Source organism: Phalacrocorax aristotelis, chromosome 2 (assembly GCF_949628215.1).
Source record: "Phalacrocorax aristotelis chromosome 2, bGulAri2.1, whole genome shotgun sequence".
Lineage (NCBI taxonomy): Eukaryota > Metazoa > Chordata > Aves > Suliformes > Phalacrocoracidae > Phalacrocorax > Phalacrocorax aristotelis.
In genome coordinates, this window is record NC_134277.1 from 146,037,464 (window position 1) to 146,058,502 (window position 21,039).

The window sequence follows — 21,039 nt, forward strand, 5'->3', positions numbered from 1 at the left end:
GTTGACTCTGGCACGAGGTGCTGGGCTGACAAAAATGGACCTGCCTCAGTTGTATCTTTATGCTCCAGTTAGAACTGTGAAAAATATTGAAGCTAGAAGAGGAATCACAATTAGTTCAACAATCTCATCTCTTGTATATAAAAAATTCAACAACTCAACAGTTAGTTCAGCAATTTTACCTCCTCATGATGCTGAGATAACTGCATTTTATTTCTAAAATGGACATGTAATGATTCATCTTCCTATACCATTCATTAACAGGAATTGGAACAAAAAGGAATTCTGAAAGAAACCAAATTTACCTTGGGTTTGCATTTCTTAAAAAACAATGTATATTTTGGGTGCTTCCCGTGTCTCGTAGCTGAAGTAAATACAATGATTGGAGAATCTATTTTCATTTTGAAGATATGTATCAGTATTTGAAGGAAGAAATTGGATCTTTGAATAAAGTTGAAAGCAAAAATAATTTAATTGCTACTTAGCAGATTTTTTTTTGAGGCAAAAATTCTTCCCTAAATGAGAACATCAATTATAAAGACCCTGAGAATCAGATTGAGGAGGAAAAGATGAAGTTATGTCACTTAAACAATGGAAAAGGGAGGAATATTTTGTAGATGTGACTCACTTAAACTCTGGAGCTTTGGATATGAAGGCCAATAGCAGTAGTGTCTCAGCTTCTCCCCCTCAACAAACTTGTTTTGGATGATGATGAGCTACACTGTGGTAATGACTGATACACTGGTGTAAGTCAGGACTATTAATTCTCACCTATGTTACTTCTTCACTTCTCCTTCAGGTAATCAAAAGCATTTATAAGAATGGTTGTGTCCCATTTGTAGGGATTCACAAAAGCTGTCAGTTGTTTTCAGAGTTAAACCCAGTGAAGCTAACTAAACGAGATTTCCCTCAAGACAAGCATGTTATATTTCACGGTCTACGTGGCATATGGGTACTTCTTTCAGGAGCATTTTTTTCTCTCTGAAAATGAGATTTATTTGGAAGTTTATACTGTGGTATATCACCAAGTATCATGAAGCCTTATAGTTATGATAACAGTTAAATATGAAATTAACCCTACCCTCCTCCCCAAACTTATAATGGCCAGCATTGCCTTTACTCTGCTAACATAAAACTCCAATATTAAACAGAAATCTTTTCAAAGTAAAATATTTACACTGCCTTAATGCTTATAAAACCCAGGCTCCATGACACTGTCAACAGAAATTAATTCCAGAGGTGTACAATCATCAGGAAAATATTCTTCTGGTATTCCAATCAGCTGAAGATAGGAGCAACCCAGGAGATCGTAAATCTTATAATGACATGAAAGGAAGATAAGTTAGTCTCTTTGAACTCATTCCCAAGATATGGAAGGCTCCAACTTTTATCCAGTGTACTGAACAACAGAGGTTAATAAACAGTCCAATGCATAGAAGTGTTCTCTTAGCTCCTGTTTCACAAAATGGAAAGTTTAATCTTAATCTTACTGCCATTTGGAGAATGATGTATCTTCTAGTTTACACATATATTAGGCTTTGTTTCCATCACAAATCATCTGGACACATTGACACCCAACACAAGTTTGGTAGGCCTTTTAAGGTCCAAATCAGTCATCTGAAAGTAGAAATACTGCAATAAAACTCTTAAGATATTTTCCAGGTGACTAAAAGGAATTTCTAAAATGAATTAAACTCCCAAGTTCACAGGGAATGAGAACCAATTTGTGCAATGTATAATCACCATGGTCTTCAAGATCAATGTAGCTCTTACTTTACATCATAAGGAGCTTCATGATCAGCCTGCTCACCCAAAGAAGTCTTTGCATAAAGGATCTCGTGCAAAGAGGATGGTAACTGTGTATTTCACAAAAAGAACATTATATCTGTACCTGAGTGTGCATATTGAAATCAGTACTGTGCTGGGTGCATTCACGTTGTTGATAATCATCAGTGGACTGTTGTAGAGTTCAATTTTTGCTGTCTGCTTTGTGCTAATCATTTCCTCCCTTAAACTCGTATAATTTGGAGAATAAGGGATATAAGTATGAACTGCCTGTGAGCACTGAGGAAATCAACTTTCAACTTGAATGCATCACCCCAAGGAGGACAGGAAAGGCAGATGTCTGAAAACTGTTAGTGTGTGCATTTTCAGCTTCTTAGTATTTTACATTGTTAATCATGCATAATACTTGGTTAGTAATATCTTAAATCACTTTTTGCTTTTTTGAAAGGTGACAAATGATAACTTTTGATGAAAGTGAAGAACAGAAATATCTTTTGTAGCAGATAAAATTTTCAAGGCATTGTTTCAAACATCAATCAAATCTCTTTCTAGGCCAGCACTTCTTGACTAGTGAGACACATCTCATTGGTGAACCATCCAGAACTGCAAATGAGGCATAAAGTAGGATTCATGTACTGTAATGAGGTGCAAAGAAATATCAATTGATTGTGAGTCAGCTTAAGGTAAAATTGGTTGAAATATACTACTTTAAACCATGCATTCTGCAAGGTGCAGCATCTACTGCATACTGAGCCTGCTGTATTGACGTGTATTACATGTACTCTGCTTATTCAACCAGAGTATAACAGCTTTCTGTTCCTGTCAGGTAATGCAACTATTCCTTTAGTCAGGGAAATGAAGTCTCAGTTAGACTTTTTCTAACTCTGATTGCCTGATTCTTCCATCTTAATAGCATTCCTTTCATACTTTAAAAAATATTATTTATATATTTTATACCACATGTATGAACATGCACAAATGTATATATTCATGCTAAAAGCTTGAATGTATAGCCTTTTCAGTAAACTGTCAGACACTCTGAGGAAAGTAGAGAACTGATTATAAGGTCATTCTATGACCCAGAATTTGCAGACATTATTTTGTGGAAAAAAGAGATGCATTTCTCCTGTAGGAAGCCCAGCAGTCCTGCAGGCATGAAACAAAATTAGCAATATGTATGAATTATTTTAGTGCAAACTAGAATCATGGTCTTGCAGGGTGAAGAGGTAATTCCTACGTTTGTTAGACAAATAGGTTGGTTTTTGTTTGCTAAATGCAATTTCTGCCCCAGCAGCTTTTGAGATAAATTATGTCTTAGGTCAGGGGAGTGAGTTAAAAACCCCGTGTCTCTAGATTTTAGGGCTTCCTTTTTAATATGGGAGATCTACCATCAATAAGAATTTTGCTAGAAAACATGCAGATCCATAAAATGCCTGGATTATATGCTGGGACAATGCATGGGTAGGAAAAAAGGAGAGAACGTGCACACCCAGGTGTTTTTCTGACATGGTGTCAGAACACAGCCGAGGCAGGAGTTGGAAAGTGTTCTCAGATCCAGCAATAAAATGCAACCACAGAGTGATACTCATACCTCCTAAATAAGGTACTTAGGGAAGCGTAAGAGCACTTCATTAAACCTGTTTTTGGGCTCTCATGCAATTTTTGGTCACATGAATTTTTTTTTACATGCTCCTCTTTCTCTCTATTGATTACACAGGAAGAAAAATATGGCTAGGCTGCTAAACTGCGCACCTTAGCCATCTATATTTAAGTGGATCAAACCTGTGTGTCTGTGTTAATAACTTCAGGCAATGATCCAGACTCTCTAAATTCAACCTCTGAATTTGCCTAAAATCAATAACTTTTTCATTTTTAAGCAAAGGTATACTTAGAATTGCCCTGATCTGGCAAGTGGGGCAGAAACTAGTCACTGCAGCTTTGTTGCAGACCAGAGGTAGTCAAAATGTACTTAAAACTTTGTTCAGAGTTGTTTTTCTGAACATGTCACGTAGCATATAATATAATTATCAAAACAGCAAAATCCAAAGTGCCTTGTTCCACTTGTGCTGGGAAAAAACCTCAAACTCAACACTACACCATTTCATGTTTTTAAGTCACAAGATGCAACTTAGGCTTTTTCTCTGTTTTCTGGTGTGCCCTAGCAATAGAAGCTTTTTGTTTTACCAGGCAAGTTGTATATATTGTGTATTATTCAGAAGGGTGAGAAGGACAGAGGTCAGAGAAATAATTAACATTAAACATATTATGTAATTATTTTTAACTATTCTATTCCTTGTCATATTTTAATAAAATTTACCATATTGCCTTTCAACTAATGTATTAAAGAGAATTCCACAGGGAGGTTTGAGAAGCCATAATTTATATCGAGCTAAGTAAATTAACCAATAAGTCAAGGTGATTCATATCTGTGTTGGTTTTGGCTGGGATAGAGTTAATTTTCTTCATAGTAGCTAGGATGGGGCTGTGTTTTGGATTTGTGCTGGAAACAGTGTTGATAACACAGGGATGTTTTTGATATTGCTGAGCAGGGCTTACACAGAGTCAAGGGCTTCTCATCTCACACCGCCCCACCAGCAAGTGGGCTGGGGGTGCACAAGGAGCTGGGAGGGGACACAGCTGGGACAGCTGACCCCAGCTGACCAAAGGGATATCCCATACCGTATGATGTCCTGCTCAGCATATAAAGGTGGGAATGCCTGGTTCTGAGGCATTCCTACTGATTAATTTCAAGAAGTAGTACTCTTGTGGTATATTTTATCATCATTAATAACAAAAGGATTTTAAATAATACTTTTCATATTTCCCTTGTCCAATTTGTTCATTTTTTGTTCCCTCTATCTTACTCATCCTGGAACGTGCAATTTGTATGGTCAATGCCAGTTTTTGTATGTGTCCATACCAGGCCTAACAGCAGGATTTCCCAAGTGAACATATGGCACATTTCCTAGTATCGGCATAAAAAGCAAAATCAGACCTATCATTGTGTTATGAGTTTTAAAAATGTAGATTTTCTTAAACACTCAAACTATTTACACTAAACAAGTCATCTAGCATTTGTGTCACAAGTCTTCATTTTGTCCTTTTGTAGAATTAGAATTCAATTAAGACATAACTGTTCAAAATAAGAAGAAATCTCAGCTTCCAAATACTTTATTTGTAAGATGTATTCTTTCCAAACTAGTAAGGATGGAAGTAAAATCTCATGTTTAATTTGCTTGCCACCTTTTAGAAAGTCTTAAAGCCATACTGACCAGTGGATCACGATTATTTCTGTCATTTATTTAAAGCGTGATGAGACACAGGGGAATTAATTTTTTGGTGTCATCACAGAACTTCAGCACACCCAGTTAGGGGCAGGTGGCATTATCCTGCTTAGGAAGGCCAAAGCTGATCTGGAATCTCCCATCAAGTCTGTGCCTTTTGGGCTGATATAGTCTATGCTCCTTGACTTTCCTGGGGATCTATACATGTCAAAGTTAATTATGTCTTTCATTAAAAAATAGACAATTTCTTGCCATTTCCCCCACTGTGTTGATGACATAAGTTCTGAGGATTTTCAGAGAGGGAATATCCAGATTCCACTAAAGGTGCAGAATGTAAACTGACAGCTTATCTTTGTGTTTTGTCTTCAATGTAAGTAGATTCATCAGGCCATCCTCTTAACCATTCAGAGAGATGTGCTACTTGCTGGGTGAGTTCATGACTGAGGAACAGTGCACAGACTGTTTCCACTGGCACTAGAGCAGTCCCAGTATTTGGAAACGTGCTAGAGGCATAGTGCTGAACTGTGCTTTTGGGCCTTGATCCAAAGACTACTGGCATGCAGTTTTATCTCGGATTTCACTGGAATTAGGCTACTAAACAGTTGCTGCTACAGGGAACAGTAGCTCAACAGACTTTGGAACAACAAAGTTTTAGTACGCTAAACACAGCAAGTAAGAGAATGGATTGGGGTTCACACATTTCCTAGTGTTTGATAGATAATATACTTACAAGGTTTGTGATGATTAACTATTTTTGTAAAGCTCATTCTATGGATAAATTATTGTTTCATTATTTGGTATTACTGCTGGTGAAATGGGAGATAAAATTTGGTGAGTCCTTTGTGCATTAGCAGCAAGTCCAATGGAAACAGAGGAATGAGGGTGTTAAACACAACAGAGACAGGTGGTTCCATGAGCACCAGAATCAATGCAGCCTGTAATAGTGTCTCATGTTTTTCTATGCAATTTCCTCTGTGAGGTGGTGGAGGATCACAATTACTTAAGCACCTTTTGCTATCACGATAACTTTGTCAAAATTAAGATGGCAATGATGTGGCTATTTACTGACCATATTCTGACTGTCTTTCTCCTGCCAAAGTCAATGGGTAACGGTTCTTCCCACCCCTCCTCTACATGCACTGACTTGGGTCTTTCTCCTGCTGTGATGATGCTGATTTTCACACAGCTTGTTGGAAATTTGTGCCCCTATGAAGTTGACCAGTCTCCTCAAGCATATTAATTACGGTGATAGATGGTGATAAGGATAGAGAAATGGATAAACAGACTGTCCAGGTTTCTAAGTCTCATATCCTTGATTTAAAATCTGTTACTTTGGCTAAAAAGAGAGTATAGATTACTACTAAAAGGATAAATGGGAGGAAGATGAAGAACTATTTTTCAAAAGAAGGACATTAAAAAGAATTATATGAATATGGATGCAATGCCTCAAAAATGAAAGTAAGGAAACAGGGAAATGTGGAAGATATTGAGATAAACATGCAAGTGAGAAAAACCCACAATATTTGATGGTTGAATGTTAGGATGAATTTACTTTCTTTTACATTACTATGCTTTGTTAGTGGATATTTTTGGTAGCAAGGTTTGGTCTCTTAGCTGGAATTTCAGTATCTTTCATTGTAGATCTCTGACCTGACTACGAGGGAATAAAATCAGTATCACTTTCCCATTCTCAATGAATGTTTAACTCAGTGAATTAAATAGTTCTTTCAATATTTAATTATTTTACGGGAAGGAGAACAGCCTCAACAGCAAAGACAAATTCCCTTTGGGATAACCAAGAGGGTCTTGATGAGGACTCTGTGAGCATATTTGAGGAAGCCAGAAGGGAAAATTGGGACTCAGTTTTCCATGTTCCCAGACACTGTTCTAACCACCAGACTTCCTGTAATAAAAAGAAGGGTGTGTTTTGAATGATTGTTCAGGTACCAACTCAAGGAGAGCGTTCATTATTACACTTCTTGAGCAGAGACTGACGCTTCCCTGCAGCGTGGACTTAGGTACTTTTATTCTTTTGGGGTTGGGGCTTTATCTGCATCTTTTTCTTATTTGCTATTCTAGATACTCATGATACTGGCTTGTATGACTCCTGTTCTTATGTGATTAAGTTTACAGTTGTAGATTTTGCCTTAGTTCTTGCTAAACTTCTCTTGTGAAGCTGAACCTTTGAACATCAATGTGATGAAATACAAATTAATGTGTGCTTTACCCCAAAAGAAAGTCTGGTTGCATTCCACCTGCAGTAGCAAAGTGAAATGTCCATCCTTGAATTTAATTTAAGTAAGTTAGTCTTTTAAAATCATGTCCCACTTGGAGCATGAGTTTGCTAATCTGACCCAAAATGAGTAGTCTTACAAACTGTAATAATATAAGAGCAGCCAATGTGCAAGGCTACTCTTGTTAACTCACCTGTCTGAAAAGCATTTTTTCAGACATTTTTGCTTTTCATCATTTTTTAGTCAACATTTTTTAGTCTTAAATATTTAGCCAAATGTTTTGGTAAGGGCATATTGGAGAGCAATGGTAGCTGCATTACAGGCATTTATGTGCTATTAAATACTCAATTTTATTTAATGTCTAGATGAAAAAAATAGAGCTTTGTCTTTCTGTACATTTAAAAAATCCCACTCTTACCCGAAATTCTAAGTGACTTATCTCTACCATTTTCTTTTGTGATTCCATCAAACTACACTTAATGTAATATCCAGTAAGTTAGAATGGAAATGAATCAAAAATTGTAGTTGATAGTTTCTTTTATCACAGAACAATCTTTGCCTTATGAGCTGTAATGTATAGCTTTAATGAGGTTGCATGACTTTACCTTGTTTGAGCTGCAACTTTCTGTGAAATGTATTTTCTGTGTGGCTATAACAAAGAAGTGATGCCTAGAAGTATTGTTTGAGATAACGCATTTGTACATATTGTCAACTTTCTTTGTATAATAGGTTTATCTTAAAAGCTTTCTGAATTCTAGAATCAAAGTCAAAGAAATGTGATCTTACATTTGAAATAGAAATGCTTTATATAAGTTGAAAAATATCCATACATACTCAGAAGCTTCCTAGAAAAACTTTTCTTCCAAACTATTTGTAGCTGTAGGGTGTTTATTGAGATTCAGCTTGGCTAGAGAAATAAGTATCTGTATGGATCTCAGTGTAGCCTGGCTTAATGGATCCAGTGATGCTTTCCCAGGCTTGTCTTTTCATTTTGAAATAGGCTGTCAGCCATGTCAGGTAGTTGCTTAGACTATCTAGTACTTGTTTTTCTCATTCTGTGCAATCTTTAAAGCCCTTTGTGTTCATGTCTATGAAATCCATTGTATAACTGGTGTAGAAATGAAGTTTATTATTATTAAAACATAATTAGCAAGAGTGTGTATGTATATGTACAGGTATAAATACACAAAATGCTATAGTAAGCGTTGCTATAAAAATTAGCTGAATCAGGCCCTCAGATGTTAGGAAAAGCCCGAATCACAAGTGATTGAGTAGTACTTGACTTACCTGCTGCGTGTTAAAGTACACAAGTAGGGGTGTTCTTAAAAAAGAAGCTTGTGCATGTAGGGCCTCTTTTTCTTTTAATATGGGTATTTGAGGGTGTAGAGTGAGTGAACTGAAAAAGAGAAAAGGAGATCTCAAGTTTAAAGAAGTTAAATATCAAATAGGGGAAAAAAATTAATTCCTGTCTTTTCCAGAATTCTTATGTAAGGCTTTTAATCTGGGAATGCTGAGGATATAATTGTGTATTTGCACAACCCCTCTGTCATTATAGTTGAATTTTCTGTTAATAACAACTATGGAGTATTTGCCTTTAAAAGTATCCCTTTATTTTTATCTTTTCTGTGTTAAAGGTTTTACTTGCATGAATATCTGCAGAGTACTTTTCATTCCTTACTCCAGAATTAAACGAAAAAATGAGAAGTTTTAAATATGTATCCCATTTTGTCAGTAGTTTTAGAACAATTTTACAAAAAAAGGAATGCATGTCATAACTTCCATTTTAAATATCTGAAAATGAAGACATAGAAAGGTGAATGCCAAATGTCCAGACCTTGGTTGCAACTACAGGAGCATTTAGCTTTGATGATTATTCATAAGGCACACAACAAAATGGTCATATAATTGAAACATATGATAAAATGTTGGTCTTGTACCTACTCCATAGTCTACGTTGTCTCTGAACTTTTAAGTGCTATATATAACTAATAATTTTTTTAATAACTGGAATAATTTGTAACAAGATGATTCAGTTTCTTGCAACAGATACAAAAAATCTTGTCTTTTTGGTGGAATGAATGTAAAGGCAAATTTTCTGATATTTCAAACATGAATTCCCTATAAGGTAGGCAAACTGGTTACCAAGTATTAAGTTTTCTTTTTATTATAGCAAGATCGCCATAAATACTCATTAGCTCCTTCTCAAGGATCTCAACATTTACCAGCTTTGCCATACATACAGCCTAGTACTTTTTACAACACTTTGTCATACATTTCTCCAATACAAATCTTTCCATAATGCACAGTATGTTATAGGCATAAATACAGATATTAATAACTATTTTGTATAGTACTTTGAAGGCTTTCACATGAGTTTTGGGAACAGTTTTATTAGCGAGTATTTTTTCAATTCTTTTTTAAAATTATCTAACATGGGCACTAGTAGGGAGTCTTCTATATCTCTCTTAGAGGGGCCTGGAGATGAATTGGTTCCTATTTTTTTCTTTGAAAATCTGAGTTGTAGCTGCCATCCTTCTGGCGAAAGAAGCCTGGATGGGTACTCCCTTCTGAGCACATCAATACAACACTTTAATTAGCTGGAAGGTTGCTTATTCCCACATCTTCTGGGATTAAAATAGCTTTCAGGGGAAAAGCTTTAATAATGGCCCTCATTTTATGTTGGTTTATTTGGAGATTTTGTAATTAGTACTAAGATGTTAAAAGCTGTGGATAGAAAATGAGATATTCTAAGGAAAATCTTTTTAATAGTTATTTTTCAATTTGACAACGATAGAATATATTCTGTAATATTATGTAATGTCATCCCCTGGCACAAGCATTGAAGGAAAAGAGGATAAATACGTTTTGTAGTCAGGGATACTTATTTTCTGTACATTTAATGCTATTCACCGTGCATATTGTGCTGCAGAATCTCACTGTGTTCTGTCAGATGACCGATTCTGCTTCTTATTTTTTCATTTCCTATACTGTATGGGTACCAGAGATGTAGGCTCCTAACACATTGGGTTTTCCTGGAAGTAGGCAGGTATGGAGCACCCAAAGAAGTGATCGATTTTGCTTTGTTCCATTCTGGCTGATTCTGTGCAATAAACTTTTAAAAGAGGCTGAAGACTTATTTTGAGATTAGTATTTATACAATGCAGTCATTCCTTTTAGTGATTTTTCAAGTTTGTGTGATAAATCATTGCCTTGATGCTGCATGTACAGTACCTAACGGAACAGTTATGTATAGAATGTATACTGTTTGCTTCAGCCATGAATTGATACTACATTTAAATATTTGCAGTTAAAAACCTGTTATCTCATGTAAGGTACGGTATAGCTTTTCAGATATAAGACAAAAGGTCTGTTGTTACAGTCTCAGTGATACATGGTGTTTATTAGATGAAGAATATTTGTAGAGTGGTCTTTCTGTCCTGTAGAGCTGCCTTTACATTAAAAAAAAGAAAAAGCCCTACATACACGGTCACTGATGTTAGTCATTTTTACAGGGGAGGGAAGGAGGAGGGGAAGATGCAGAAATCCTCCTCCTCTTAGACAGTAGTAACAGTGTGAGGATGCCTTGTCCTCATTTTTTTTACTTCTGAGATTTTATTGCTGGCAGCCAGATGTGCTGAAACTCCTGACGACAGCATCTATTCACTGCGTGTTTTTAATAGGCTTAGAGAAATATGAGTAGAGTACATGAAAGCAGCTCAGCTTCACACTTCAGCTGGGAATGCCCAAAAAGCTTACTGCTGTTTAGAATTCTTGCTACAGTCAGGAGAAAGCCGCACGGGTGCTAAATCTTCTACGACTGAATTAGAAGAATAATGACTGTACAATTAACTATCAGCCCCTGCTCATTTAGGCACAGTTTTTACAGAGATCAGGAGAAATATGGAACTTGATTGGCATGTTTGCATTTGATGGTGTGTACAAAATAGATGACTTTTAAGACAGGTGGTGAAGAAAAATAGAAGGGAAGGAAAGAGTGAAAATGCAATTTGAGACACTGCGCCAGGTCTGCAATTCTGTTTTATCTCATTTTCATGGGGTTTTCTCATCCCCTCCAAATATTTTACAAAATGATCTTTTTGGACAAACGCTGAACAACACTAGGTGAGTAGAAAAAAAACATTTTGGCTTACCATTTCTATGCTTATGCTGATAGTAATCTATTTGCATGTTTTTCAGTGGGGTACTCTTATAATTGCACTCTTCGATATTAATGTTTTTATGGTAGCAGTGAGTCCCTTCTGTTGGTGATTTTATGTTTTATGTTTTATGTAAGGATTTAAATGAGAACTCGGTCTGCAAACATAAAGCCAGCAAAGGCAGAATAAAATATTTAAGATGGTTATGTGTCTTTCAAATACATTAGCTGCCATTAGAAGCTGGCATTATTAACTGTAGTCCTTAAAGCTTATTAAATATTCATAAACAAATTTGTCTGAGAAAATGATTTCTGTGTGGATGTGGCAGTGAAAGGATTAAATGCTCAAGAAATGTGTCTGTTTAACCATGCATAATTTGTTGGGAGATGTAAATTAGTAGTCCTGTATACCATTTGCAAAATAGGCAGAAAGCAGTTTCTTATTTTTGGAAGACTTAGATTCTCTGTGCGATGCTTTTCAATAATCTTTTAACTGGCCAAATGATAGCTGATCAGTGGTTGCTTTGCACGTCAGTGAGCTCTGTAGGCTATCCTTTTATGAATAGGTGGTTTTTTGTGGGAAATAGAAATGACAGGGAGAAGTTGTTTATTGTTGTAAGGTGGTTATTAAATTGGTTTCTTAGGATTTTTTTTTTGGGGTAGACTGAATAATGACTCATTTTTGTGACATTATTCAGTAAACATGCTATAACACTGATGTTTAGAACTTTTTCATACTTCTATTAAATATTAACAGTGAAAATTATTAAGAATTTCATCTAGAAGGGCATAAGTGCAGATCAGGGAGAAAAAGAATCCTGTAGTTCTTTATAAAGATAGTGCACTGATGGAAACATTCTGGAAAAAGGGTGGAAGTAATATTGCAGAGACTATATCCAGCACTTTAATTTTCTTCTCTGTATCTGTGGGAGAAATCCCCTTTAAATAGGATATTATTTCTTAAATACAGTGATATTTGCACTTAATGCTTCAGAAGACTCTTTTAGTTTTATTTCCCAGAATATTGTTGTAAGGATTCCCTCCCTTACTGCTGGTGTTTCCTTTATAAATATTTTAATATTTATTTAATGTTGTTACTGTTTTCAAGTTTTGATATCTTGGTTGTGAATTTCTAATTAGGCATGTAAAATTATGGAGGTAGCTTTAGTAATCCTAATCACTTTAGCTAATTAAGATTTTTTAAAGATATATAAGAAATCTGTAGTCAATGAGATTTTTCTTACATCTTTGGTGTACTGTGAAATCTTTGAAGCTCTGCAGAATGGAGCAATAATTTATGTCTTATGTGATAGTAAAACAGTGCATATTTTCAAGTGCATAGTTTCAGGCCTGCAGCAAGCAACAAAGCCCTTAGCAACTGTTCTAATCAGCTACAAACCGAGTCCTGTATCCCTGGATCTGTTTTTGCAGATCAAAGTGCATGCTTCTTGCAGATCAACGTGCATGGTGTTTGTTCATTTTTCTCGCAGATACATGTTCATGGTGCTTTTAGGTGTGTATTTGGCTTGTAAGTCTCTGGCAAAAGCCGCATATTTTATCAGTTTCAAATCAAAAGATATCAGAGAATTATTTTATTGCATTTGCTGTGCCCGAGGTTTTGAATTACATTTATTCTAGAAGACTGGCAAACAAGAAAGGATTGTTAGGAAATGCAGCCTCATACCTAGTATGGGCTGTCTTTTTTAGGATGAGAATATTTCTATATTTATAAGAAGCGATGTCATGTTTTTCTAGGTACCAATCCTTTTGGCCTCAAGAAAACTGTGTGATTTTTCAACAGTATGTAGCAATAATCATGAGAGACCAAGTCATGGTTTCTGTGTCTTCTGAAGTTAAAGTTAGTTGAAAGTTATTTAAGGTTATTGAGTAAAAATATTCTGTCTTCTGAACAATTATCAGTATTTTAAATTTGATCCTGATAAAAGGGCTTTGAAGAAGCCATCTATTGAATAGATGCTAAAAAATCTTGCTGACATTTACTTTGAAGGCCAGTCCTTTTTCTTTTCTTACTGATTAAAAAAATTCTATTTTATCTTTTCCAAGTAAATCAATGTAGTGTATATTTTAGGTGTATTTTTCACTTAAAGGTTTGCACAATTGATGTAATGCGCTTGCTAAAACTGATTGTTCGTGCATTAAGAGTTAATGTTTCAGAACTGTGGTAAGGAAAACAAAAATACATCTAACATATAAAAGATTCTGCTTTGATGGGTATAATGTGGTCTGTCTCTTTGGACTTTGAACTTAAGTGTTTTGTCAGACTAAAAGGAGATGATCCTTTTTAAGTTTTTTCTTTATGCTTTTACATCTAAAAACTAAAAGTCAGAGTCCAGAAAGGTAACAGCTGACACTAAGCACAGAATGATTAACTGCTGGTTACACAAAGTAATAATATGAAGAAAAACAGGATAATGCATACTAATAGTATAGTAGATAATGGAGTATAAACCAAAAAATCATAGGGAACTAAATATTATGCGTGTACTGAAAATACTTTCCTATTAATTTTTACAGGATCTGTTCTTGGAGTTCTTCCGTTCTTCTGAAAGTTTAGATACGCTGTGATTTTGTTGCAAGAAAGCCAGTTATATCAGCCTTTGCTTTCTAATGTTATACCAAACATTGGCAGAAACATATATTAAACTGTTTTTTATCATTTCACATAGAAACCCTACATGAGTTGGGTTTTTATTTGCATATTTTTTGTGTTTCAGTAGTTGATGTGAGAGGACCCAAATGGTGTTAAACTCCTCGTGAGTCAGATTTATTTCACCATTTAAATAGGTTTAGTTATCCTCTGCTAACAGCTTCTGTTGGAGGAATACTGCAGTTTAGTTCTCTAGTGCCAGCTACACGGCAACACTTTTCTGTAAGCTGTTATTGTGAGTGTAAAAGAGAGAGCTGGTTTACCGGGCCTTCCTCCTGGTCCTGCATGTCTCTATCTGACATTACCAACTCCAGCCAGTTGAAGCAGTAAGAGCTATGACTTTACTTCAAAATTGTGTTTCACCTACATTGGGGACTGTAGTGCTATTTCCTGTGTAATATGTTACTTTTTATTGAAAAATGATTAGAATTACCTCCTGTCAGGGAGTCACAAGAATTGTTTTGCATTCTTAGCATTTGGCAAATAGCTAATTTGTGGAATAAAGTCTTCCTGTGTCTGGGAAAAGAAAGAATGGGAAAAGAAATCGGGAGACCTTTTCTGAAAACGTACTAAGTGCTTACCTTAGATCCAAATTCTAAAGCAACATCTAAAAGAGCTTCAGGTTTTTTAAGTCTAAAAATTTTGATGACTTTCAGTGACGTACTTTTAGTTCAAATGATTAAAGACAATGAAATAAAGTTTTAAAATGACTTTTAAAATGTTTAGTTATCAGGTAAGCTGGATTTTCTGATTGCCATTCTTCATTTTGAGTTTAGTAGACAAATACTGTGCTGTCAGATGCTCTATTTGTAGCAGCATGCTTTGTGAAGTCACAGTTGCTCTGGGCAATATTCAGATTAACACATCACTGCATAATGGCGAGTATCCTTTGTGGCTAAAATTGATACAAACTCTACAGAACAGTATCAGTCCAATTTCACCATTGCAGTATATATTAACAGCTTTTCTCTGAGACTGGAAAGCCAAGGATTTCCCTAAACCTGGTTTCTCCCACGATACGTTGTTATTTCTTTGTTATAGCTATATGAAAGTGAATTTGTTGTCTAGGTTGGCCACAGAGGGGCATAAGATAACTAATATATTAATCCCAAAAATAGTACAGAGGTTGTTCACAAATTCTATGTACAGCAGGGATTTAGGAATGGTCCGTGTTTTGAAATTAGACACAGTTTAAAAAAGTAAACTGTATTTTCTTTCATTAAATTAAACCCCAATATTTTTAAAGAATCTTAAGAGTTCGCACTCTTTCAATCCCTTGGTAAGCATCTTTTACATAATTACAGTGATTTTCAAAAGGTTATTAAAATACCTAATATATTAGCCTGTTCATGAAACTAGATACTTACACAGAAAATATAATTTTAGCAGAAAAATATTATTTATTTTCATTATTTAATTTTTTGTTTTGTTTCCTAATTATACCTATGAGCTATTTACCAATGCTCCTTTTTATGATGAACCCATCACACGATGTCAAGAATTACTGGCATAGACAATTGTTATTTGTCATGGTGCAATTAATGCTTGCTTTGACATTGAAGGAAAAAGATTATTTTCTTTTCCTTGTTGGGAAACGATTGTGTAGAGATGTTTCTGTAGAATAGAGCTGAGGTTTTTTTCAGACTCTGTATCAGTTCAACAAAGCAAGGGGTTTGCTATAGTAAGTATGTTGCATTTTCAAATATTATTAGTCCAAGAGCCAAGGATGTAAACACACTGATGGCGTTAGAACTGAGAGTATATTGTCCATAGTCTGATATGCAATGGTGAATAATAACTAAAACTGCCTCTTCTCACTGTCAAAAACTAGCTTGTCTATAACTACCTGTAAAAATTTAGTTTGGGATTTTCACATCTGCACCTTTTTTACCACCGTACTAGATTCATATAATCCTGTCTTAAATAATTTCCTGAAATTTGCAGCCGATGTGCTTTCTCAATTAAAAAACCATGCAATGTTGGGAAAAAAATCCAGAGCTTCTATTTGTATTCCTTCTACATATTTTTTCCTTAATGACTTAAAGGCATAGCAAAGCTATTTCTCCCCTGCTTCTTAACTGTTTGTGTCTTGCATCAGACACAATCAGAATGCCAAAACTAAGCTAACACCAACCCTAGATGTCTATATTACTTCAGAAAGGTTATCCATGTCAAATGATCCTCTATCTTTTTTTCTTCCTAAAATTAGAGGCATAAGCCGTATCCAGGTGAATCCCTATGCATATATACACACACATAAACTTTTGTAAACACAAGAAGACGACTGCCTGGGACAGCAAGTTGTATATGAAAGGCACAGAGAGAGTCTTACGGCTGTCCTTCCTAATATTCCATGAAAGACAGCTCTTGAAACAAGGAGAGGAAAGAAACCTTTTTACTTCCTCTTCTTTCTGTAATTCCAAAAATTCCAGATTTTTTGGCTACAAAAATAACCCCAAACCAATACAGAAGCACTGGCAGACAGTGAGCATGAGGGAGCTCAGTGATGAATTTAGTGACCGCATTTGATCTTTTTTGCACCTTTGCCATTCATCCCTCTCACAGAGCAATGTATGTTCTCTTTTTGAGCTGTGAATAAGTGTATCTAGCACCATCCATCTTTTGCCCCCTAATTTGCTACAGTGGGAGAAAGTGGGACAAGTAGCATGAGTTTTTTAATCACCTTCTCCTCTTTCCACTTCCCTTGGAGGAAGTAACTGAATGTACTAACTTGCCCCAGAGCTATTTCTTTCTGGAAAGAAATTCTGTAATCCATCCTGTCTTGGCAGCTCTTGAGTTTTGGTTTTGTTTCTAAAATCCCTATTTCTAGGAAGAACCATCCCTGTAACATCCTGTTACAGATATTTTCAGAGAGAGAAATGTAAGAGATTTCCTTACAGAACTGTTTCTCTTCCCATCTCTTCCAGCTCTGGAGAGAGATACCTTCTGTTACTTCCACCTCAGTTGCTACAGATTTAATAAGGTGACATATGCTTCCTCCATGAGTCTCACAGAGCTGTGGATATTTGCAGCCATAACAGGTTTCTCTCTATTCTTATTGTGCATCAGCTGCTGTTATCTGATGATGGTAATAAAATCCTAGCTGGCATATGATCTTAACCTCCCACCAGGAAGAAAGATAAGGATGGGTTAGAGGTGGATAATTTATCTCAGTTCAGATAGTACGTTAAAGTAACAAATTTAAATAATCCTAAATTTGGAAATTATTAAACATGCCTTAAATGTTGATTTTTAGTTCCTCACCTGGGAGGAATCACCTGGGTGAGAGTAACAGAAATCTAAGCTACATTTGAGTTACCAAGTACAACATTTTTGATCAGAACATATAAAAATAATCTCTTTTCATTCTTGAATAACTCACATAATTCCTGTCATTCTTCAGAGCATCCACATAAGATGTGGGTATTATCTTCTTTTTTGGGAATAAGAAAAGGCAGAGGCCACAATATTAAAAAATGACTAGTGATTTTGTGTACTCAACTTGAAACATTTTAGAGAGACCTGTTCAATGACAAGAGCCCCCTAGTTTATGAAAACTTCATGTTCCAACACGGACATCCAGTTGCTAGTCATGACCCTTGATTAGGTAATAGATACATTTGCGGATAGATGAAACTGTGGTGGCTGAAACAATAACTAGCCCCAGCTGTCCATTTTATTCTCCTTCAGGGTGTTGTCACTCTGGTAAAACCAGCATGAATGCTGTGTGAATCTGCTCCATACTGCCCCAGTTTACAGATTAGTATATTGGTATGAGGCAAAGACAATAAGCCAGACTGTTTGCTGTAGCTGGTCAGCTGCATATTTATAAATATTTAAGTTTTCCCACCTGTATGGTAAAAAACTCCTGGTGTGAGTCTTCAGCAGTCCTGCTTTGCTCAGTACCAAGTATGTAAAAAAATGGTAAGCAGCACTCAAGTCCCTCACCTTGTTTTCACCCCTTTCTTTACACTTTTTAATTCTTTTTATTTTGGGTCAGTAAGTTCAACCACATGCATGTTTATGGCACAATGTGCCTACTAATGGCACTATTCATTTACCAGGTCAGTAATAGTAATTATAATGCATTGCAGAAACATGGGGCTTTGAACTCCTTATCAGAACTAAAAGAGATCTTTGCGTTCCTTGATAAAGAAGTTTTGCCAGCTATTCCTGCCACCATTACTGACTCACTGAAGCAGTGGAACAGAGGAAGACCACTTCTGTTGGTGTGGTCCCTGCCATTTCTTGATGTATTTTTTGCTCTTTTTCATCTTTTTGGCGTAGTGTGATTCTGGATAGGAAAAGAATTAGAAAGGAAACCAAAACTACTCAGCACTTGTCAAGCCACACCTGGAGTACTGTGTACAGTTCTGGTCCCCGCTATACAAAAATGATGTGGACAGGCTGGAAGGGGTCCAGAGAAGGGCCACCAAGATGATCACAGGACTGGGAAGCTGCCATATGAGGATAGGCTGGGAGAGCTGGGTTTGTTCAGCCTTGAGAAAAGGAGGCTCAGAGGGGATCTCATCACCATGTACCAGTACTTAAGGGGTAGTTACAAAGAAGATGGAGACACCCTTTTTACAAGGAGTCCCATGGAGAGGACAAGGGGGAAAGGACACAAGTTGCTCTTGGGGAGTTTCCGATTGGACATGAGAGGGAAATTTTTCACAGTGAGGACAGTCAACCATTGGAATAATCTCCCCAGGGAAGTGGTTGACTTGGCCACATTGGACACTTTTAAGATTTGGCTGTACAGGGTGCTGGGTCATCCTGTCTAGATTGTGCCCTTCCTAGAAAGGTTGGACTAAATGATCCCTGAGAACCCTTCCAATGTGTGATTTTGTGATTCTGTGTGTGATTCTACTATAACAACTTGCAGGTGGACAGAATAGCACAAAAAAAATTGGGAAGTTTGACTGTGTTGGTCTGGTTAAACTGGGGAGGAAGGAAGAGAACAGTCTTGCAGCTGCACTGCTGCTGTCCTTTCACATGAGGCAGGGCTGTCCTACCAGTTGCTAACTATGGACCTAGTGTTCCTTTAGATTTCTCAGGAATATACTCTTGATTTTGCACTATAAAGGTAGAATGAAGGTTTACTCCTAGAAAACACTGTGTTTCAAAACAGTTCAAGATAGATTGGTATCTGGGCCTCAGGTCATTTACAAGGTTCTGAGAAAGGAATAAAAATATATAATATTGGCCCCTGAAAAACTGTGAAATCCAAGAGGAGTACTGGAGGTAACAGTATCATTTTAGCTTTACCCTGAGATAAAAGGTTTGAAGCAGAAGTTGGAAGTATTTCAAGTCCTTGGCTTCCCTTCAGCATGTGCTTTGCAATAAGGAGGCAAGGGAAACTTTCTGGTAGCTGCTTTTTAATTTCTGGTTTTGGTGTGGGTTTGGTGTTTTTTTTTCTTTTCTTTTTCTTAACCTAACACAAGATAATTTTAAGAATGAGAAATGAAATAGAAATGTGGTGTATTGGAGAATTTTGTCCCAAAATTGTATGACAGGGATTACAGACTGAATTAATGAAAAATAACTTCTATTGGTTTTAGAATAAGAATTGGGTTGGATTTATCTTACAGAAGGCAGAGTGAATTTGTGTTATGTCTTTATTTCAAAGATTGAAACTTATTTTGATTAATACACTTTATCCTTCCTGTAACTTTTGACATATCTTTCTTATTAAGATACAATTCATTACTATCTTCTGGTATTCAAGATATTTTTTTATCATGAAATTTCATCAACATTGTCAATAAATTAGTTTTAAATACATATCTCTTAGAATATCCATATATATTATAATAAGAACAATAGCCTTTACTTGTGCAGAAAATTAAGCTGACAAGCAAGGAAATGCAATAATCATAATTTCTTTAAATTATTTATTTTTAACCTATAAAGTAATATATAAAGTGACAGAGAAATACTCGAAACAAAGAAGTTTAGTATGTGGTTAAACCATTGTGCACCAAAGATGGAGCCTTTTGGCACGTATTATGTATGTATATTTGTAAGTAGAAAATAACTCACTTCAGTATTAAATAAGTAGTAGAATAATGAAATATTTGTTGCAAATGTTAGTATTTTTTCCTCTGTATAACATGCTCGAAATGTTATTTTTAAAGTGACTTAAGACAATGAATAAAATGTTACTAAAAGATGGAACCTCAGAATTTCAAGACTTTACACTTCAATTATTGATTTATTATCTCTAGTCCTACAAAATTTATTTTCAAGCCTATATATACCAATATAATTAAAAAAATTCTAACATAACATTAAAAACTTTGGCTGAAACAGCAAGCATAAAATCTCTCCTCCCCTCCTACCCGCTCCTCTTCTTTATCCCAATGTGTCTTTTTAGATTTCTTGATTTCCCTAGTATCATTTTTTATGTTGCTGCTTTGTTTTCAGACTGCACTCACAGCAAGTGCATTTTGCGGGGATGTTAGGACCCCAGGGAGAGTCAGTGTTTCATTCACTTGAGAACTTCCATTTTTCACTACTAATGGTGACATTGTTCTGCTGTAAAATTACAAGAAATATGTGGTTTTAAGAGAAGACCCAAATTTAATAGCTCTTCTGTATCACAGTGACTCTAACATTATTCAAATAACCTACAGTAAAAGCTTCTAAGTGCCCTGTTTTCAAGAACTTTTCCAGTTGAACCTGCTTCATCTAACTGTCATACTTTTGGAAGTTGTGGTAAAGTGTCAGGGAGGACAGAAAAGATTTTAAAATGCAACAAGAATGTCAATTTTAAAAGTACAGCAATTCAAATAATTTCTGTGCACAAAAGCTTGCTTGCGCTTAGTGTGGATCTTTAATCTTAAAGTATGCTTATTTGTAGGACACAGCATAATCATGGTGTACAAGAAGTGCCTGTAAGATTAATTCAAATCA

The 21,039-nt window shown here is 35.8% G+C and overlaps 1 protein-coding gene across 3 annotated transcripts in view; it reads left to right on the forward strand.

Annotated features, from left to right (window-relative positions):
- The window catches only part of RIMS2 (regulating synaptic membrane exocytosis 2), a 400,038-nt gene that overhangs the window by 48,339 nt on the left and 330,660 nt on the right, over nucleotides 1-21,039 (forward strand). The window contains exon 1 of one of the 3 annotated variants that reach the window (XM_075085581.1): nucleotides 10,920-11,422. The exons of the other annotated variants lie outside the window; for them this stretch is intronic. Within the exon in view, the coding sequence (XP_074941682.1) occupies nucleotides 11,301-11,422 (122 nt within the window). The 5' untranslated portion in view covers nucleotides 10,920-11,300. Of the gene's footprint in view, nucleotides 1-10,919; nucleotides 11,423-21,039 lie in introns of those variants that run through there. 3 annotated transcript variants of the gene reach the window in all.